Source organism: Heteronotia binoei, chromosome 2 (assembly GCF_032191835.1).
Source record: "Heteronotia binoei isolate CCM8104 ecotype False Entrance Well chromosome 2, APGP_CSIRO_Hbin_v1, whole genome shotgun sequence".
NCBI classification, from domain to species: domain Eukaryota; kingdom Metazoa; phylum Chordata; class Lepidosauria; order Squamata; family Gekkonidae; genus Heteronotia; species Heteronotia binoei.
In genome coordinates, this window is record NC_083224.1 from 203802313 (window position 1) to 203820983 (window position 18671).

General features: G+C 46.7%; 1 protein-coding gene across 17 annotated transcripts in view; it reads right to left on the reverse strand.

Moving 5' to 3' along the window:
• PTPRS (protein tyrosine phosphatase receptor type S) overlaps positions 1-18671 on the reverse strand; it is a 422866-nt gene that overhangs the window by 208338 nt on the left and 195857 nt on the right. For all 17 annotated transcript variants that reach the window (XM_060232878.1, XM_060232884.1, XM_060232883.1 and 14 more), the window contains exon 2: positions 12522-12678. In XM_060232878.1, the coding sequence (XP_060088861.1) occupies positions 12522-12603 (82 nt within the window). In that variant the 5' untranslated portion in view covers positions 12604-12678. The remainder of the gene's footprint in view (positions 1-12521; positions 12679-18671) is intronic.

Below are 18671 nucleotides of genomic sequence, written 5' to 3' on the forward strand. Positions count from 1 at the left end.
AATGCTGCATGAATAATAAATGGCAGCTTGCCAGGTGACCTTGGCCCAGTCCCACACTCTCAGCCTAGCCTCACTCACAGAGTTGCTGCAAGGCTACAGTGGAGATAAGGCAAATGCTGCAAGCCACTTTGGGTCCCTGTCACTTGCTTTCAACCTAACCTACCTCACAGGGTTGTTGTGGGGCTAAAACAAAAGAGAGGAGAATGACGGAAGCCACTCTGGATCCCAGCGACATGTTCTCAGCCTATCCTGCTTTGTGGGAAGGGCAGGATATAAATCGATATAAACAGGTCTTTTTTTGAGCAGGAACACAGTTCCGGCTGGCTTGGTGTTTGGGGCTGTGGCCTAATGTGCAAATAAGTTCCTGCTGGACTTTTTCCTACAAAAGCCCTGTATGAAACAATGGTGGTATCAAGGGTGTGTGGCCTAATATGGAAATGAGTTCCTGTCGGGCTTCTACAAAACTCCCCCTGGATATAAATAAACACCCTCCCTCACTGGATTGTTCAAGGATAAAAAAGAGGAGAGGAGAATGATGCCATCTACGTTGGCCCCCATTGTGTGGCAAGGCAGGGTATGCAATGAAGTAAACAAAGAAACAGCAGGCAGCACCAAGTAGGGGTTGGTGGGATGGAACATTGTAAGGAACACCCCTTTCCCCCTTGGGGGATGTGATCTCAGGGAGGCCTTTATGCCCGCCCCGCTGACAACAGAGGCATGACTGAAGGCCTCCCTGATTTAGACTGAATCCACTTAAACTACAGATGGCTTTGGACAGCTTGCAGACACTGGCTCAAATAAATCGATCTATTTTAAGGGAGCTATTCCAAACTGGACAGTGACTGGGGAGGGTGAGGGATGGGTTTTCATTGGCTATCTTTATCTCCTTCCCCACTGAGACCCCCCCTCTTTTCCTCTTCTTTCTTGAAGGTTTGGAAGAAAGAAAGGGAGGGGTTTTTTTAAGAGTCAGAGTGCTGGCTTCATTAATTATGCAGAAATGCAAAAAAAGAAAGAAAGAAAAGAAAAAGATCATCCTCTGGATGAGTTTAAAAGGAGGAGAAAACCCTTTTAGAATGGGGAGAAATGGCTCCCCAAGGCAGCTGAGATTTCTCTCGCAACTTCAAAGGACAATAAATTATTCAAATTGCTCCCGCCATCTTCCTTGCTCTCTCTTCTTGATGTTCTGCTCTCCAGTCAATTAGAGGGTTTTTTTTTGGGGGGGGGGGGGTGAGGGAGGAACGATGGAAAAAGAAGAGGAGGGGGAAACTTTTTTAGACTCTTAAACTAGGGTAGCCCCCCTAGTTTAATAAATGCATATTCATTTTCTTCTTGTACATGTGCATGCAAATAAATATTTAGCTTTTTGTTTCAAACATGCTCATCGTATGAATCCCGGAAGGATCACTTCACAAAACATCTGGCTGTAATCACTCAGACCTCTTGATTTGCTTAGAAGAGCCGTGCTGGATCAGGTCAAAGCGTCCACCTGGTCTAGCATCCTTTTCCCAAGAGGCAGCCAGCTGGATTCCCTCTGGGAAGCCTACAAACCCATCCCAAAGTGCTCATTTTTAAATTTATTTGTTTATGTTAATTTCTAGTCTGCCCTATCCCACGAGTGGGCTCAGGGCAGATTACAACCAGTCCTCCCTCTAAGCTGTGGAGTCTTGTGAGCAAAAATTCTACTTTGGGAGCTACTGGCAATTAAAGTTGTGAGTAGAATTTTTGCTCACAAGACTCCACAGCTTAGAGGGAACATTGGTCCCATCAGGATGTTTTCTTGGAAAACTTTTACGGGGTGGTTTGCCATTGCTTTCCCCAGTCATCTACACTTCACCCCCAGCAAGCTTTTTTACCCTTCCATCCTTCCAAAGTCATTTTACCGACCTCAGAAGGATGGAAGGCTGAGTCAACCTTGAGCCGGCTACCTGAACCCAGCTTCTGCTGGGATCGAACTCAGGTTGTGAGCAGAGCTTGGACTGCAATACTGCAGCTGACCACTCTGTGCCACAGGGCTCCTTTTTTACAGCTTGGCTGCTGTCCCATCTTATGGCCAAATTCATTATGGAGCATATGAGGCAATTCTATTTCTCTTTCTCAAATCTGAGGGCTACCATCAAGTCACAGTTGTCTTATGGCGATCCCTTCGGGTTTTCAAGACAAGAGATGTTCAGAGGCAGCTTCACACGGCCTGCCTCTCCTGTCTAAGGACGAACCAGGGTAGACCCAGCTTAGCTTCTGAGACACGATGAGATTGGGCTAGCCTGAGCCAGCCAGGTCAGGGTTCTTAGATCTCTATGTAAAATGCCATCAAGTGCCTCCCTTGTAAAGGCAAGAGAGGCAGAGAGCTGGTTTGCCTCTCAGATCTACTGTTCATTAATTTCCCTGGATGACTGGCATCTATAGGAATAAAAAGGCTGACACATAAGCCCACCACGGATATTATTATAAGCAGGAATACAGCCAAATGTAGGATATTTTGCTCTCTTCTCAAAATCACGTCTTCCAGCCCCCTCCCCCGTTCACTGACGTCTCCTAACACAATACTTCTTAATGAGAGAAAGGAAAGGGCTTGTTTGATCACATACTGCAAAACCTCATCTCCCTGGGAACAAAGCTCTGCAGAACCTCAGCCAAGGGCAAAAGCCAATCCAGAATGGCATTTTCAGCGAGGAGGAAATGAATCCCCTAGCAACTGCATTTGGAAATCCCGGGGGGGGGGGCACTATTTAAAATGATCCTGGAATTAAATGTAGTGTGTAGTTCTGCCTTCAGCTACATACAAAGAATTAGACTTCCTCACAAGACCCGACATCCCATCTCACCTGAAATTATTTATTTATTTAAAACCTTTGTCTGCCGCCTTTCTGCTTGCAGAACTCAAACTGGCTCGCGATGCAAATAGAACAATAATTTAAAAAAACACATAAATAGAATCATAGAAGAAGAATAGAATCATAAAGTTGGAAGAGACCTCCAGGGTCATCTAGTCCAGTCTAGTCTCCAACCTCCAGGACACTGACCGGTACTGGGCCGTGGCCTGTTAGCAACTGGGCCGTGAGTTGTATCATTATTTCATTATATATTGCAATGTAATAATAGAAATAAAGTGCACAATTGTATCTTCCTGAAACTATCCCCTTCCCCCCAGTCCATGGAAAAATTGTCTTCCATGAAACCGGTCCCTGGTGCCAACATGGTTGGGGACCGCTGATCTAGTCCAACCCCCTGCACAATGCAGGAAACTCACAAACCCCTCCCCCTAAATTCACAGGATCCTCATTGCTGTCAGATGGCCATCCAGCCTCTGTTGAAAAACCTCCAAGGAAGGAGCACCCACCACCTCCCAAGGAGGAAGCCTGTTCCACTGAATGACAACAGAACTAAGTCTGAGTCCACTGATACCTTTAAGACCGTTTCATTCTGAGCATAAGCCTTTGTGCGCCTGCACATTTCTTCAGACCCCCCCCCCCCCTCAGCATCCACATGAAAGCTCAGCCCCAGAATGGTCTTCAAGGTGCCCCTGGACACAAATTTTGTTCTATTCCTTCAGACCAACAAAGATCCCACCTGGATCTATAAAAGAGAACAGTTTAAAATTTCAATCAGGACTGCCGATAAACAAAAACTAAATCCAATGCAATCTTAAATAAAACTGTCTTCAGCTGCCTCCTGAAGGCTGACAATGAAGGGGGCCATGCACACCTCCCCATAATGTGGGGCTGCTAGGGAAAAGGCCCTCGCTCATGTTACCCGACCCCTAGACAACCTTCTTTGATTTAAATTTAAAGATATTGGATTTGCCTGTCAGCTCCTGCAAACAGGTCTCATCATGAGACCTTGTTACAGAGAATTAAGCAGGAAAATATCTAAACTCAGAATGAGTAGCCGGATATTAAAGACAGAAACCCAAGAGCCAGCCAGAGACCAGCACACAACCTCAATCCCCCCCCCCCAAAAAAAATGTTATGCTGCCCCACAGATCAGCCTTTGCATCTGCTAGGTACAGATTTATTTCCATCTTCTTTTTGAGAGCTGCAGGGAGAATTCCTGAAGCAGTGGCTTGACTTTTTTTCTTGAGCTTCGACAGGTATTAAGATCACAGGGAGAGGCTGTGCCACCAATCAGAGGACACGCAAGAGTGGCAGTATGAATCCAATCTCTTCTTCTTCCTGTAAGATGGCTCAGCTCCTCAAAGGTAGAACAAAGTAGGAGTCCAGTTGCACCTTTAAGACTAACAAAGTTTTATTCAGAACAAAAACTTTCGTACGCTTCAAGCACACTTAATCAGGCGAGGGATCAGGTACGGTGAGCCGAGCTACATATAGCTGGTAGGCAGTGATTTAGAATGGAGAATAGTACAAATTTAAGATCTAATGGCAGAATAGTAAAATTAACAAATTGAGCAAACCTTTGATCTGGGTAGCATGAGTATGTGAAAGCAATAAAACAGCAATATGTCAGAATGTGAGAATGTCTGTCAATCACTCTATTATATAAGCCTGGGCCAAGGAGTGCTGAGGAGATGAGGGCTCTCCTGGCAAGCTGAGGCAAGGCAGCAGAGAGGGCAGCCAGTAGGGCCAGGATGCTGGAGAAGAGGGTCCCAGCCTGACCAGACAGAAGGGAGGCAGGCTCAGGCAATAATCTCCCCCCTCCACACAGATTGTCGCTTGGCGGCTTCTGAAGTAAACACAACATTGTCAATCAATCAAAACCCAAGGACCAGCACTCTACCAACGAAAAACACAAAACCATTAAAAGCAAAAATAAGAACCACATGATTATGCATCGTTTATCTTTCTTAATGCTACAGAACAACCTGAGAAACCTCTCAAGTCTGGCCTTCAAGGGTTTGAGCAGAAAAAAGCACCTGAAGCATTTGTGGCAGGGTATGAGCGGTCATGAGTCACTGAGGGGTGACATGACAGAGGTTACAAAATTATGGATGGGACAGAGAAAGGAAAGAAATAAGTACTTCTCTCTCTTTCTCACAATACAAGAACTCCTGGGCACTCAATGAAATTCATGAGCAATAGGTTTAGAACCGATAGAAGGACTTACTTCTTCACCCAAAGAGTCAATGCGTGGAATTCACTGCCACAGAAAGTGGTGGCAACTACAGGCATAGACAGCTTCAAGAGGTGATTGGATAAACATATGGAGCAGAGGTCACAGAATCATAGGGTGGGAAGATACCTCCAGGGTCATCTAGTCCAACCCCAGAACAATGCAGGAAATCCACAAATACCTCCCCCCCCCACATATATACCCAGTTACCCCTGCTCCATGCCCAGAAGATGGCAAAACCTTCCGTATCCCTTGTCAAACTGGCCTGGAGGAAAATTGCTGACTGATCCCAAAGTCTCAATCAGAAGAAGATATTGGATTTATATCTCACCCTATACTCTGAATCTCAGAGTCTCAGAGTGGTCACAATCTCCTTTACCTCCCCCCCCCCCCACACACACACCCTGGCCCTGTTCACACAGCATGCTGAGTCTGTGTTAAACTGACCCAGTTCTGTTCCAAATATCTTTGTTCTGGATATTATCGGACTGCCATACTGCAATTTGAATCACTCCGCGGTGAAACCGTCTTCTGCAGTCCACATGATGGCACCATGCAGTTCTTTTTTCCCTCCACTATCATGCACATGTACACATCATGCGTACATGGGTGCATTATGCGCACATGTATATTATCCACATGCACACATATGCGCATATGCATAGGTTAAAACATTAAGCACTTATGTGCATATCGCTAAGTAGCAAAAAAAAGGCGACTGTAAACCGGATGTCTGAGGCTCCTTTTGCTCTGGGACAGCCTTCAGACATCCAGAAGTTGGTTAATATCGGAGCAGAACAATCCAGATGGAGAAAACTATGAGGTGAAACCGGAGAACTCAAAAAACACCGCAAAGGAGCAGGTAACAAAATAATCCGGTTCCAAAAAGGATTTGGGGAGGCGGCGGGGGGGGGCTACCACGAGTTAATACTGGGAGGCAGATGTTGCTGTCTGATCAGCCACTTTAAATCCGAAAGGAAACAGCAGCGACATCTGATTATACTGTGTGTCTGAACAGGGCCTCTGTGAGGTAAGTGGAGCTTAGAGTTCTTTGTGGACAACTCCTGAGAGAGCTCTGGCTGACCCAAGGCCATTCCAGCAGGTGCAAGTGGAGGAGTGGGGAATCAAGCCCGGTTCTCCCAGATAAAAGTCCACACACTTAACCACTACACCAAACTGGGTGTGTAAGAAAGGGCCACAAGAACTAAACACTGATATAATCCTTCCTGCCCACTTTCTCATGATCTGCCTAATTCACATAATCAGCATCACTGTCAGATGGCCATCTAGTCTCCAAGGAAGGAGAGCCCACCACCTCCTGAGGAAGCCTGATCTATCAGTAAGTTCTTCATAATGGTCAGCCAGAAGCTCTTTTGATCTAATTTCAACCTATTGGTTCTGATCTGACATTTTGGAGCAACATAAAATAACTCCACACCATCCTCTATATGGCAGCCCTTCAAGTACTTGAAGATGATGGACATATCACCTCTCAGTCATCTCCTCTCCAGGTTAAACACACTCAGCTCCTTCAGCCTTTCCTTATAGGACTTGGTCTGCAGACCCCTCAGCATCTTCATTGCTCTCCTCTAAACACGTTCCAGTTTGTCTATATTCTTCTTAAGTTGTGTTGCCCAAAACTGAACACAATACTCCAGGGGAGGTCTAACCAGAGCAGAGTAAAGTGATACCATCACTTTGCATGACCTGGACACTATACTCTTAGCAAGCCGAGGGACGTCAATATTGCATTGGGGTTTTTTAGTCTTTTTAGCCACCGCATCACACTGCTGACTCATGTTCAGTGTATGGTCCACTAAGACCCCTAGATCCTTTCCATGCATATTACTACCAAGACAAGTCTCCTGAAATGCAAAAACTTCACATTTATCCCTTCCGAGTGTGTGTGTGTGTGTGCGTGTAGAAAAAGCCCAGCACAAGCTCATTTGCATGTAAGTCCACACCCATCCTGAACTGTGTTGCTGTGCATTCCTGCTCAAAAAAATTCCCTGATCCACGTTAAAATTCATTTTATTTGTCTTAGCCCAGTTTTCCAGCCTGTCAAGATCATCTGGTATGCTGACGCTGTCTTCTACTGTATTTGCTACCCCTCCCAATTTAGTTTCATCTGCAAATTTAATAAGCATTCACTCAGTGGCTATTAGCTGTAAGTTATTATTTATTTATTACATTAAGCTTATATCCCGCCCTCTACGCAAGCGGACTCAGGGCGGCTCACAACATCACATCACTACCATTAAAACCAATAAAACATATAAAACATAATTACATATTTAAATTATTTAAAACCATAATTACATATTTAAATTATTTAAAACCATTTCATGGTGCTGTGTTAATACAGTACAATATAGGCAGTTCTGAAAATTCGGTGGTGACCACTGGTACTCTACTTGGTGCTCTATATGATGTCCAGTGGCAGAGGGAACACTCTGTCTGGGGCAGTGATGCTCTGTATTCTTGGTGCGGGAGGGCTTCTGGAGTTCTGGCCCTGCTGATGGACCTCCTGATGGCACCTGGATTTTGGCCATTGTGACACAGGGAGTTGGACTAGATGAGCCACTGGCCAGATCCAACATGGTTTCTCTTATGTTGTTACCACTCAGTTTCTCAGATAGATCAAGATGGGTAAATGTGTTAGTCTGTTTGTAGCAGTAGAAAAAGCCAGAGTCCAGTATCTGACTTTCAGCAACTAAGTGGAGTCTGCCTGTTTGTGTGTGTGCAGAAGCCGGCTAAGGGGCCTTCTAATCCCTTTGCCTCACTCCTTTCTTGTCCTCTCATCCCTATTTGACTTACTGACATCGTGCTGGGGCAGGAGGGGGCTGGATGACATCACTGCAGTTTGATTTAATTTCATCAAGGTGACACGCCATAAGCTTAACGCAATGTCCTTGAGAGGAAGGAAGGAAAGGAGGAAGGAAGGGAGAGAGGGAGCCGGGAGCGAGAGGGACACACCCTCTGACAGTGGTTCTGAGGTGACAGCAAGAAACAAACCTGAGAAATGGGGGGAGGATGCCCGTGGGGGCACATGAGGAAAGGGAGCCGGGTGATGCACAGGGGGCAGACCCCTGGGCCAGGACTGAAGAGATCCAGGCTCCAAAGGTGATTGGGGGTCAGCCACTCTCATTTGGCCCAGCCTACCTCACAGGGGTGTCGGGGGGATAAAAATGAGCAAGATCCACACTGGGATGTTTGAAGGAAAAGAGGGGCACCAGCTTAACAAACTGGAAGTATGAAGAATTATTCCTTTCTGGATCCTTATAAAAGATTAAAAAGGGGGGGGTCACAAATGTTACAAAAGGACAAAGATAGATTTGCAGATAAATACCTACATTTCTGGTCCTCAAACCCATATATGCCTTGGGGACTCTGAGGTGGGGGGGGGTAGTATAAACATGATTTAAATAAACCGACTAACCAATTTGTTCACCAGCAAATCTATGGGGTATTGCGGGGGGGAGGGAACCCAGTTTCCCTTCCCTTTTAAATACACTTCCCTGGCATGACAGAACTTAAATGAGCCAGTTTGATGTAGTAGTTAAGTGCCAGACTCTTATCTGGGAGAACCAGGTTTGATTTGCCACTCCTCCACAAGCACCTGCTGGAATGACCTTGAATCAGTCACAAATTCTTGCAGAGCTGTTCAAGAGCAGTTTCTGTCAGAGCTCTCTCAGCCCCACCTACCGCACAGGGTGTCTGTTGTGGGGAGGGGAAGGGAAAGGAGATTTTAAGCTGCTCTGAGATTCCTTTGGGTAGCGAAGAGGAGGGTATAAATCCAATCTCTTCTTCTTCTTCAGTGACCACACAAATAGCTATTTATATACTTTTTGCAAAACTCCCTGAGAAATTCTGCCAACCTAGTTCTTTTTTAGCTTGCCTTAAATTTCCCCTGCTCTTTCATCTCAGTGACGTCACTTTTCACCTACCAACCAATGTGTCATGACTCAGGGGGGGTCTTCCCAAGTGCTGCCACCACTCTTGGTTAAGGATTCCCCTTGAGAAGGCCCAGAGTTCCTCCCAAGCCCTTCAGGCCTCCTGTAGCTTAGGCCAAATAACAGGTGTGAGGATCAGGCAGAGTGAACAACAACAAAAAGGTTTTATTTTAAGGGGGAAGTTCAGTGCATTATAAACAAACAAGGTGCACTGAAGAGTAAAGGGGTGAAGGGAAAATAAACAAATGCCCTAAGGCTTCTCTCTATACAGTCCCTACTGTCTCAGTCAGACTTTGGCCTACTCACCCTTCCTCTAAGGGCAAGGGTTTCCTCCTTGCAGCAGCTTTCCTCAGCTCTGCCTCCTAGGAAAAGAACACCCCCTGCCTGGGCTTGGCCTTTATACATTCTCTTCCCAGGCCACACCCCTCTCTGAGCCAGTCTCCCTCCAAAACCCTTGCTACCCAATCAGAGGGATAGAGGGGATCCTGGGAAATGTAGGTTCTTCCCAGTACTCCTAAGCAGGCCTCACTAGGCCCAAGATCATGACACAATGCTTCATTAGCAGGTCCAATAAAGATGTCCAGGCTGACCGAGTCATAACTGAGGAAGAAATAGAAAGGCAGCTGTCCATCACACCCCAAAAGACCCTCCCTCCTTCCCTGAATAGAGGGCACACTCTGATCAAGAGGATAGTAAAGCTGCAGCTTGAGATGACCAAGTCAAACTTAAGTTCAAGGAAGCTAGAAAGACATCACAGACACAGACACTGGCCTGTCAGACCTTTCTACAAAACAAAAACCTGGGATTTGTTGTTTCTGTCATCAACAGACGACACTCTAGAATTCCTGCAGGGCTCTGATTCAGCCATTGCAGGGATATGATCTGGGAGACACAGGTTCAAATCCCCACTCTGCTATGGAAAGCTCAATGGGCGATCTTGGGCCAGTCATGCAGTCTCAGCCCAACCTACCTCACAGGGTTGTTGTGAGGATGAAACAGAAGAGAGGAGAACAAAGTAAGATGCTTTAGCTCTCCGATGGGGAGAGAGGCAGGGTATTGGTGAAATAAGTAAATCAATAATCTATCCCCTTCATGTCAAGCTGTCAATGGATAGGGCCCAATCCTCACACTGCATGCTTAAACCGAGGGACCACGGCCATGGAGAACCAGCATGTCACAAAATATCCAGTTGGGATGGGATTAAAATGTATCAGAAGTTGGCGTCACATCTGGGTCAGAGCAGCTATCTAGACAAGGCAGCGGTGCCATGGGAAACAGATTGAATTAAAAGGTTCCTATGAGGCCACAATATCCACACACAGAGCATGCCACAGGCATCTCTGCATGATTCACTGCCATGGCTTTCCCAGCCCTCCAAAAGAGGGCAATTCTGCCTCGCCATCAAATCAAGTGTGAATGAATGATTAAGAGACACTGAAGCATTACCCATCCTTATAGAAGTCTACCTAGTATGTCTCTGACTGAGTTACTGCTCCAGTCAGTCTTTTGTGCTGGAAGTGATTCTAATGCCTGTCTATGTTGGGTGTGGTTGGACTACATAATCTCTTCCCTACTGTACAGAAGCAGCAGAAATATCTATCCCAAGAGGGGGCTGCCTATCGTGTCTCTGTATGACTAAATGCTATGAATAAATTTTATTTTAGTCAGATTCTCTCGGGGTGTCACAATTCTGCTGGGCTGTATATGAGGTATGACTGATTGGGTTGATCACAGCCTAAATGAATATATGCAGTATTATCCATCCTCAAAGGAGGTTGCCAGGTGCATCTCTGCATGAATCACTGCTGCAGACTTGCCTCCTTTCAATCTATCAATGCTGGAAGTGGCAGAGTCTGCCTAGACTCTACATCATTTCCTACAGAGGCATCCAACCATTTGATTCAAACTCCTCCCCAGTGAACATGATCAACCTGTCCCTTAGTCCAGTGGGATTAAAAGAGGTCATTGTAACACTGCTCTTAAAGTGACCATCTCTGATTCTTTCTGGGCAAGGTAATTAAGAGAGTGGTGGTGAAACAGCTACAGAGTTCCCTGGAGGACAGACCCATTCCATTCTGGCTTCCGCCCTGGCCACAGGATGGAGAAGGTGCCAGTCACCTTCATGGATGATCTTTGCAGACAGCTGGATTGAGGTGTGTCAGCATTGCTGTCATTATGAGATCTGACAGCAGAGTTCAACACAGTCAGCCACAACCCGTGTTGATCCACCGCCTTGCCGACACAGAAGTATGTGGAGTGGCCTTCAAGTAGCTTACTTCATTCCTCTGGTCGGGGACAAAGGGTGGCGTTGGAGAGAAGGTATTACCTCAATAATCCCTAGTGTGTGGGGTCCTTCAAGGAGCAATCCTCTCTCCAAGGTTATTTCACATCTGTAGGTGCCCCCTTGCCTAGCTGGCACAGAGTTTCAGGCTGCTGCCACCCAGCTATATCTGCTGATGGATGGCCAGCCAGATGCCGCCCTAGATGTTTTAGCCGAGGGTTTGGACGCTGTTGAAGCAGAGCTGGCTGAAAATGAATCCTTCAAAGATGGCAGTTCTGTGAAAGGCGGGGGGGGGGGGCTACAGAATTGGGGTGCCAACTCCAGTCTCTTGAAGGAGTAACTCTAACACTGGTACCCACTGCCAAGAGCATGGGTGTGTTCCTGGATGCCTATCTATGGAGGTACAGATCACAAATGTTGCCAGACATGCATTCCTTCAACTGCCCCATATCAGACAACGAGGCCTTTCCTGTCTGACCCTGATTTAGACACAGTAATTCACACAACAGTCACCTCCAGGCTAGACTACTGTAATGCGCTCTAGTGTAACCCAGAAATTACAACTTGTCCAGAAAACAGCAGCACTGGTCCGTACTGGGAACCCATTGACAGCGTACAGTATATTCGAGCAGTGGTCCACCAGCTGTGCTGGCTCCAAGCTGAGTACCAGATCAGGTTCAAGGTTTTGGTACTGACCCGTAAGACCCTAAACAATCTGGGAGCAGCATATCTAAGGGACTGCCTCTCCTGGAAGAGCACTATGCTCTGGAGAGGAGAACTTCCTGCTGCTCTCTGGCCCAAAGGATATCCTGTCTGTCCTCAACCAGAGCTAGGCCTGGTGGAACCATCAAGCCTGACCTCTGGTCTCATCCCCCAAGGGAGGATACATATTGTCCAATGCCATCTGATCAGTTTCGATTACTGATGGTGAATCGCTTTAGACAGGCAGACAAATAGTATTTATTAGAACTGTATTTATAAATTGTTGTTAACTGCTCTGACCCCACTGGGGGGAGGGTGGTATATAAATAAAATAAATACAATCACCCGCCCTCAAGAGGCTGCCTGTTGCATTTCTGCATGAATTACTCTGTTAGCCTCATCCCCTTCCAAACAGCAAGTTGTTTCTGGGAAGGTCTCTTGTTCCAGAAAATACACACACCATCCACCACCAAAGGGGAGGGGCAAAGATGGAGGGAAAATATATTCACTGCTAAACTTACTTTCTGCAGCACAGCCAATCAGCAGCAAGGTGATGAGGTTGACAAGAGAGATGAGCAAAGACATTCCAGGGCCGGGATTCATGCTGACGGCGGGCAGAGGCTGGGTTGCCTCCCCGGTTCAGCGAAACTCACGGTGCCTCTGGATCGGCGTCAACACCTGTAGGAAGAGACACAAAGTCAGATCGTTAAACGGGGAATAGATTGGGAAGGAAGGGCACATGGAAATTCATGCACAGGGAAGGAGTGCCGGAACCACCAACATGCTGAAGACCACAAGCTCCTCCTCAAGAGCCCCACAAGCTCAGTGTGCGGAGAGCAGCCCCTACAATCTATGCCCCACAAAAAGAGGACTGAAAACTTCTGAAAAGAAATAAATGAAATGCTGTCAATACCAAGAGGATGTGGCCCCTTGCCGCCGCCCCCAGAAGCCCAGGGGCCCGACAAGGAGATGGGGGGGGGGCCTTGACCTGAGCACCTCACCATTCTATCATGCTAAAGTAGAGGAGATTCCTAGAGATTGATTAATTGATCTCTCCCTTTAAAAAACTGCCATGGAAATCGTGGAGACTCAAAACTAAACTGAAGTCCTGATACAAGAGAAGAGTCAGGATAGAAAGAGTTACGTAAATCATAACTGCTCAGCCCTCCTCTCCCCATGAGCTTTCACCATTCAAAACTGTCTCTCCCCCCCCCCCGGTCTTTTCTTCCTCATCTGGCCTGGCAGCAAGGTGTGGGACATGACATCTGTGTTGAATGGCAAACGGTACAGGAAGAACGGTGATCCCTCCCTACAGACCCCATCCAAAATCCGGGCACAGCTGCTATTTCCTTTCAAAACCGCTGGGGAAATCTGCTCCTCGATTTTCCAGGGTGACGTCTTTGTCTGGCTCTTGGCCAAGTGAGATAACCGAGACGGGGTGTGTGCCCACGGTGCAGTGCCCTATCAGCATGTAACACTGGCCCCTGTGACTGGCAGGCAGTACGAAGTCCCCAGATTGGCCCAAGCCAAGCCTCAGTGATATCTCTCTCACCTCCCCCCGTCAATAAACTCTGTCCTCTCTTTCCTCTGCGAGACAAACAGTCTGGGCCCATAATATAATGGACAGAATCTCATTTTTAAAAAGCTTCAGCAACGAAGATTCGGAAGCCCCTGGAGATGGTGCCAAAGTTATGGCATCTTGATGTGTCCACTGTGTGTCCATAAAATGTCTGGCCCAGAACATTAATAGGATTGACTGATTTCTGTTGTTGGGGAAGAAGAAATTATATGACTCACTCTGAATTTGGGCAGAAGAGGAGAGGGAAGGCAGGAAGGGATGAGCTTTTGTGGCCCTTTCTTACCTGCCCAGAGTAATGCCAGTTGCCACTTTGGAGTCACGAAGGAATTTTCTTCCAGGCCGGACTGGCCAGGAATCCTGGAGGGTTTTTGTTTCCCTCAAAGCATAGAACAAGAGTCGGGGGGAGGGGGGGTGGTTCTGAATTTTTTGCACTGCGCATGTCGTTGGACTAGATGACCCCTGGGTTCCTCTCCAGCTCTATGTTTCGATGGTACAAGGGATTAGGTTTGCTGGACTCACCATCATCAGTTACAGATTTTCACTTTATTTTTGCTCCACTTTTCTTCCCAAGAGTAGAGGCCTGATTTCAGATCTGCAGGTCACTGGGCCAGTCGCTTCTTCCCTGCCTAGCCTACCTCATTGGGTTGTTGTTGGGATAAACTGGAGGAGGACAGGAGAGCCATCTATATCTCTAAGGTAGGTAAGTAGCTAATGGGTTTATTGTATGAGGCCACTGGCCATTACAATATAAAATTACAGTATAAAAATTATATATCTCTAAGGCATCTGAGGAACCATGTCTGCCTCAGAAGATCCATTCTTATGTAGATCATCAGTGACTGACGGGCCAAGCAACACCATCCAGGGGTCCAGATCCAGCCCAGCAGAGCCCAGTTGGCAACTGAGAGCTCCACAGTTTTGGAAACAATTCTTAAGAACACAAGAGAAACCATGTTGGATCGGGCTGATGGCCTATTCTGTCCAACACTCTGTGTCACACAGTGGCCAAAACCCAGGCGCCTAATTAAACAGAATTAATTATTTAAACAGAAGCAGGTCAAGGAGCCGAGCGGGATGGGGATTCCAGAACTAAAATCATTTTCATATCGGAAACTAATGTAAACTCTCTTGAGATGGCCTAAAAAAGATCTCGTGCCTATATAAGATAAAATCTGCACTAAATGCAGTTTTCAAACAGAATCAAGCAAGACCCTCTCTTTCTAGCACCTGCTATTCTGAGGCAGACTATTTCTTCCTTAGTTATGACGGGGACCTACTGCATGCAAAGCAGATGCTCTACCACTGAGCTACAATTAATTGAGTGCTGAGTTTCCATATTTTGAGACTGTAGGATGAAAGATGTTTCCTCCCCTGAAATGTAAGATCTTTGCTGGGTCAGACCGATGAGTTCTGGATTCAAATCCTAACAGCAACCAACCAGACACTATAATGACACTCACAAGCAAATCATGAAGGCAACATGGTTATAGGATGGGGGAGACTTGTCTTAGCAGTTGTATGTGTGAAAAGGATCTAGGGGTCTTAGTGGATCATACACTGAACATGAGTCAACAGTGTGATGTGGTGGCTAAAATGTAATTTTGGGCACTATCAACAGAAGTATAGTGTCCAGATCATGTGATGTGATGGTATCACTTTACTCTGCTCTGGTAAGATCTCACCTGGAGTACTGTGTTCAGTTTTGGGCACCACATTTTAAGAAAGATATGGAGAAGCTGGAACGGGTCCAGAGGAGGGCAACGAAGATGGTGAGGGGTCTAGAGACCAAGTCCTATGAGGAAAGGTTGAAGGAGCTGGGGATGTTTAGCCTGGAGAGGAGGCAGCTGAGAGGTGATATGATCACCATCTTCAAGGACTTGAAGGGCTGTTATATAGAGGATGGTGTTGAGTTGTTTTCTGTGGCCCCGGAAGGTAGGACCAGAACCAATGGGTTGAAATTAAATCAAAAGAGTTTCCTGCTCAACATTAGGAAGAACTTCCTGACCGTTAGAGGGGTTCCTCAGTGGAACAGGCTTCCTCGGGAGGTGGTGGGCTCTCCTTCCTTGGAGGTTTTTAAACAGAGGCTAGATGGCCATCTGACAGCAATGAGGATCCTGTGAAGGGGGAGGTGTTTGTGAGTTTCCTGCATTTTGCAGGGGGTTGGACTAGATGACCCTAGAGGTCCCTTCCAACTCTATGAGTCTATGATTCTAACAACCTGTTCAGCTACTGTGGCTTATAAGCATATATCAACTTTTGCCGAAAGACTTTTTACTGCTGATTTGTGGCCGGAAGGGAGAAACGAATTCCTGGGAAATCCTGGCCATGTGAATGCTGCATTGCAACTCAGCTTCAATAGAAAACAGGATCTAGAAGAAATTTAGCTGCTCTGCTTATAACCCTACAGATACTGACTACTCCTGACATTTCCATTTCTGGGTCACTTTTGTTTTCTTAAGACCCAGGACTTTACAAAAGAGAGAGTGACTGAAAAGACACCTGGTTGATTTGCAACCCACAGCTAATCCCCCACAACAGGAAAGAGAGAGACCAAGCCAAAGAGGGACAAAGCCTCACAAGGGGTAAGCAGAGGGGCGACACCTCGGCTCCCGCATCAGTATCCGTCCTTCGATGGAGATGCCTGTGGAGGCATTAGGAGGCTTCAGCTTTAATCCTGTGACTCATCCATCAGATAAAAAAGGTACCTGCCAAGCCTGGGGATCTGCCAAGCAGGGAGACACAAGCCCCTTCCATCCTGGGTCTTCCTGTTCACCTCTGCCAAGCGGCAGCAGCAAATGCTGCGAAGGATAGCAGGGAAGCCGAGGGAAGGCAGAGGAGAGCTCAGCGATCCGAGCGACTGAGGTTCCTTGCAGAAGAGCTCCTTGGCCCCTGCCACAGAGCTTTTCTTTGGCCCGCATTCTCCCTCCTCACCCATGTCTCAATCCCTTCAACTGTGGAATTCCACCTCAAAGGGTTAAAAGGAGGAAGGAAGAACCAATATGTGCAGAGGGTTTTGCAGAGGAAGAGCAGAATTGGGCACTGGTCTTGGAATTAAATATCCACCTGGAACTCAGAAATCCTTCTAGCACAGGCTTGGGAGTGCACAGCAAGATGCAGGGGCTTGGACCGACACTGCGGAGTCTTCTTCTCTTGGGGGACACACACCATGGACATGAGTAATGCTGCAGGGTGAAGGGGGAGACTCAACGGGACAAGTCATATGCTCATATGGAAAAATGTTCCTTCCTAAAGATCCCTGCATGCAGAAAAGCAGGGTGGAAAGGAAAATCATAGAGCTGGAAGGGACCTCCAGGGTCATCTAGTCCAACAGTCTGCACAATGCAGGAAACTCACAAATACCTCCCCAGTGACCCCTGCTGTATGCCCAGAAGATGGCAAAAACCCTCTAAATGGCCTGGAGAAAAATTGCTAACTGGCCCCAAAGTGGCCATCAGCATTTCCATGGGCATGTAAGAAAGAGCCACAAGGACTAAGAACTGATGCAGCCCTTCCTGCCCTCCATCTCATGATCTGCCTAAATTCACAGGATCTTCATTGCTGTCAGATGGCCATCTAGCCTCTGTTTAAAAACCTTCAAAGAAGGAGAGCCCACCACCTCCCGAGGAAGCCTATTCCACTAATGTTCAGGAAGCCGCCCTAAGCCTGCTTCGGCGGGGAGGGCAGGATATAAGTACAAAGAATAAATAAATAAATAATAAGTTCTTCCTAATGTCTCGTCGGAAACTCTTTTGAATCAATTTCAACCTGTTGGCTCTGGTCCAACCTTCTGGGACAACAGAAAACAACCCCGCACCATCCTCTAGATGACAGCCCTTCAGGTCCTTGAAGATGGTCATCATATCACTCCTCGGTCATCTCCTCTTCAGGCTAAACATACCAAGCTCCTTCAGCCTTTCCTTATGGTCTCCCTTTTGGTCTCCGGACCCCTTACCATCTTCATTGCCCTCTTCTGGACACCTTCCAGCTTGTCTATATCTTTCCTAAATTGCGGTGCCCAAAATGGAACACAATACTCTAGGTGAGGTCTTACCAGAGCAGAGTAAAGCAATACCATCACTTTGCATGCTCTGGACATGATACTTCTGTTGATACAGCCCAAAATCGCATTTGCTTTTTTAGCTACTGCTGACTCATGTTCAGTGTATGGTCCGCTAAAACCCCTAGATCCTTTTCACACACACTACTGCCAAGACAAGTCTCCCCCATCCTAAAACAATGCAGTTGGTTTTTCCTACCTAAATGCAGAACTTTACATTCATCCCTGGACTGCTGGGGTAGTCGTGCCATACTAACATTGAGTAGTGGAGGAGAAACAGCAAAATGTTGCCCCAACACTTTCAATGTGAAGCCATTTTATGACGCACATTGGAGGGGATCTGCATTTCTGAAGGGTCATGTCAAACCACCATGATGGATGGCCTAGCTGGACAGACGAGGATCTGGAACACCCCTTTTCAATCCCTTACCCTGATATTCTCAGCCTTGCCCACCTCAAAGGGTTAAAAGGAGGAAGGAAGAACTAATATGTGTCACCCCGTGGGTTTTGCAGACAAAGAGCAGAATAAATAACACGGCAGGTGTACAGGTTGATTACCGTAGTTGAAATAGTCTTGTCCCACTGGAGGTCTTTTTTAAACAATTAAAAACTGCCGAAGAGGCACACAAGGACTGTCTATGCAAGAGCAAGATCAGCTTTGCAAATAACTTCAGGAAATCTGGGTTTGAGTCCAGGAGCACCTCAGAGACCAACAAGATTTGGGAGGACTCAACGCTCCCTTTGTCAGATAGCTTTAATTCTCAAAGGCTTTGGCCCTGAAAATCATATTAGTCTCCAAGGCAGGGGTGACAAAACTGCAGCTCAGCAGCCACAAGTGGCTCTTTCACACATATTGTGTGGCTCTTGAAGCCCCCACAGCACTGTTGGCCAGCTTGGAGAAGGCATTTGTTTCTTTAAATCACTGCATTTAAAATTAAATTTGCTTTCTTTCCACTTCTCTCCCTCCCCTCTCCCCATCTATTTTCCTTCCTTCCTTCCTTCCTTCCTTCCTTCCTTCCTTCCTTCCTTCCTTCC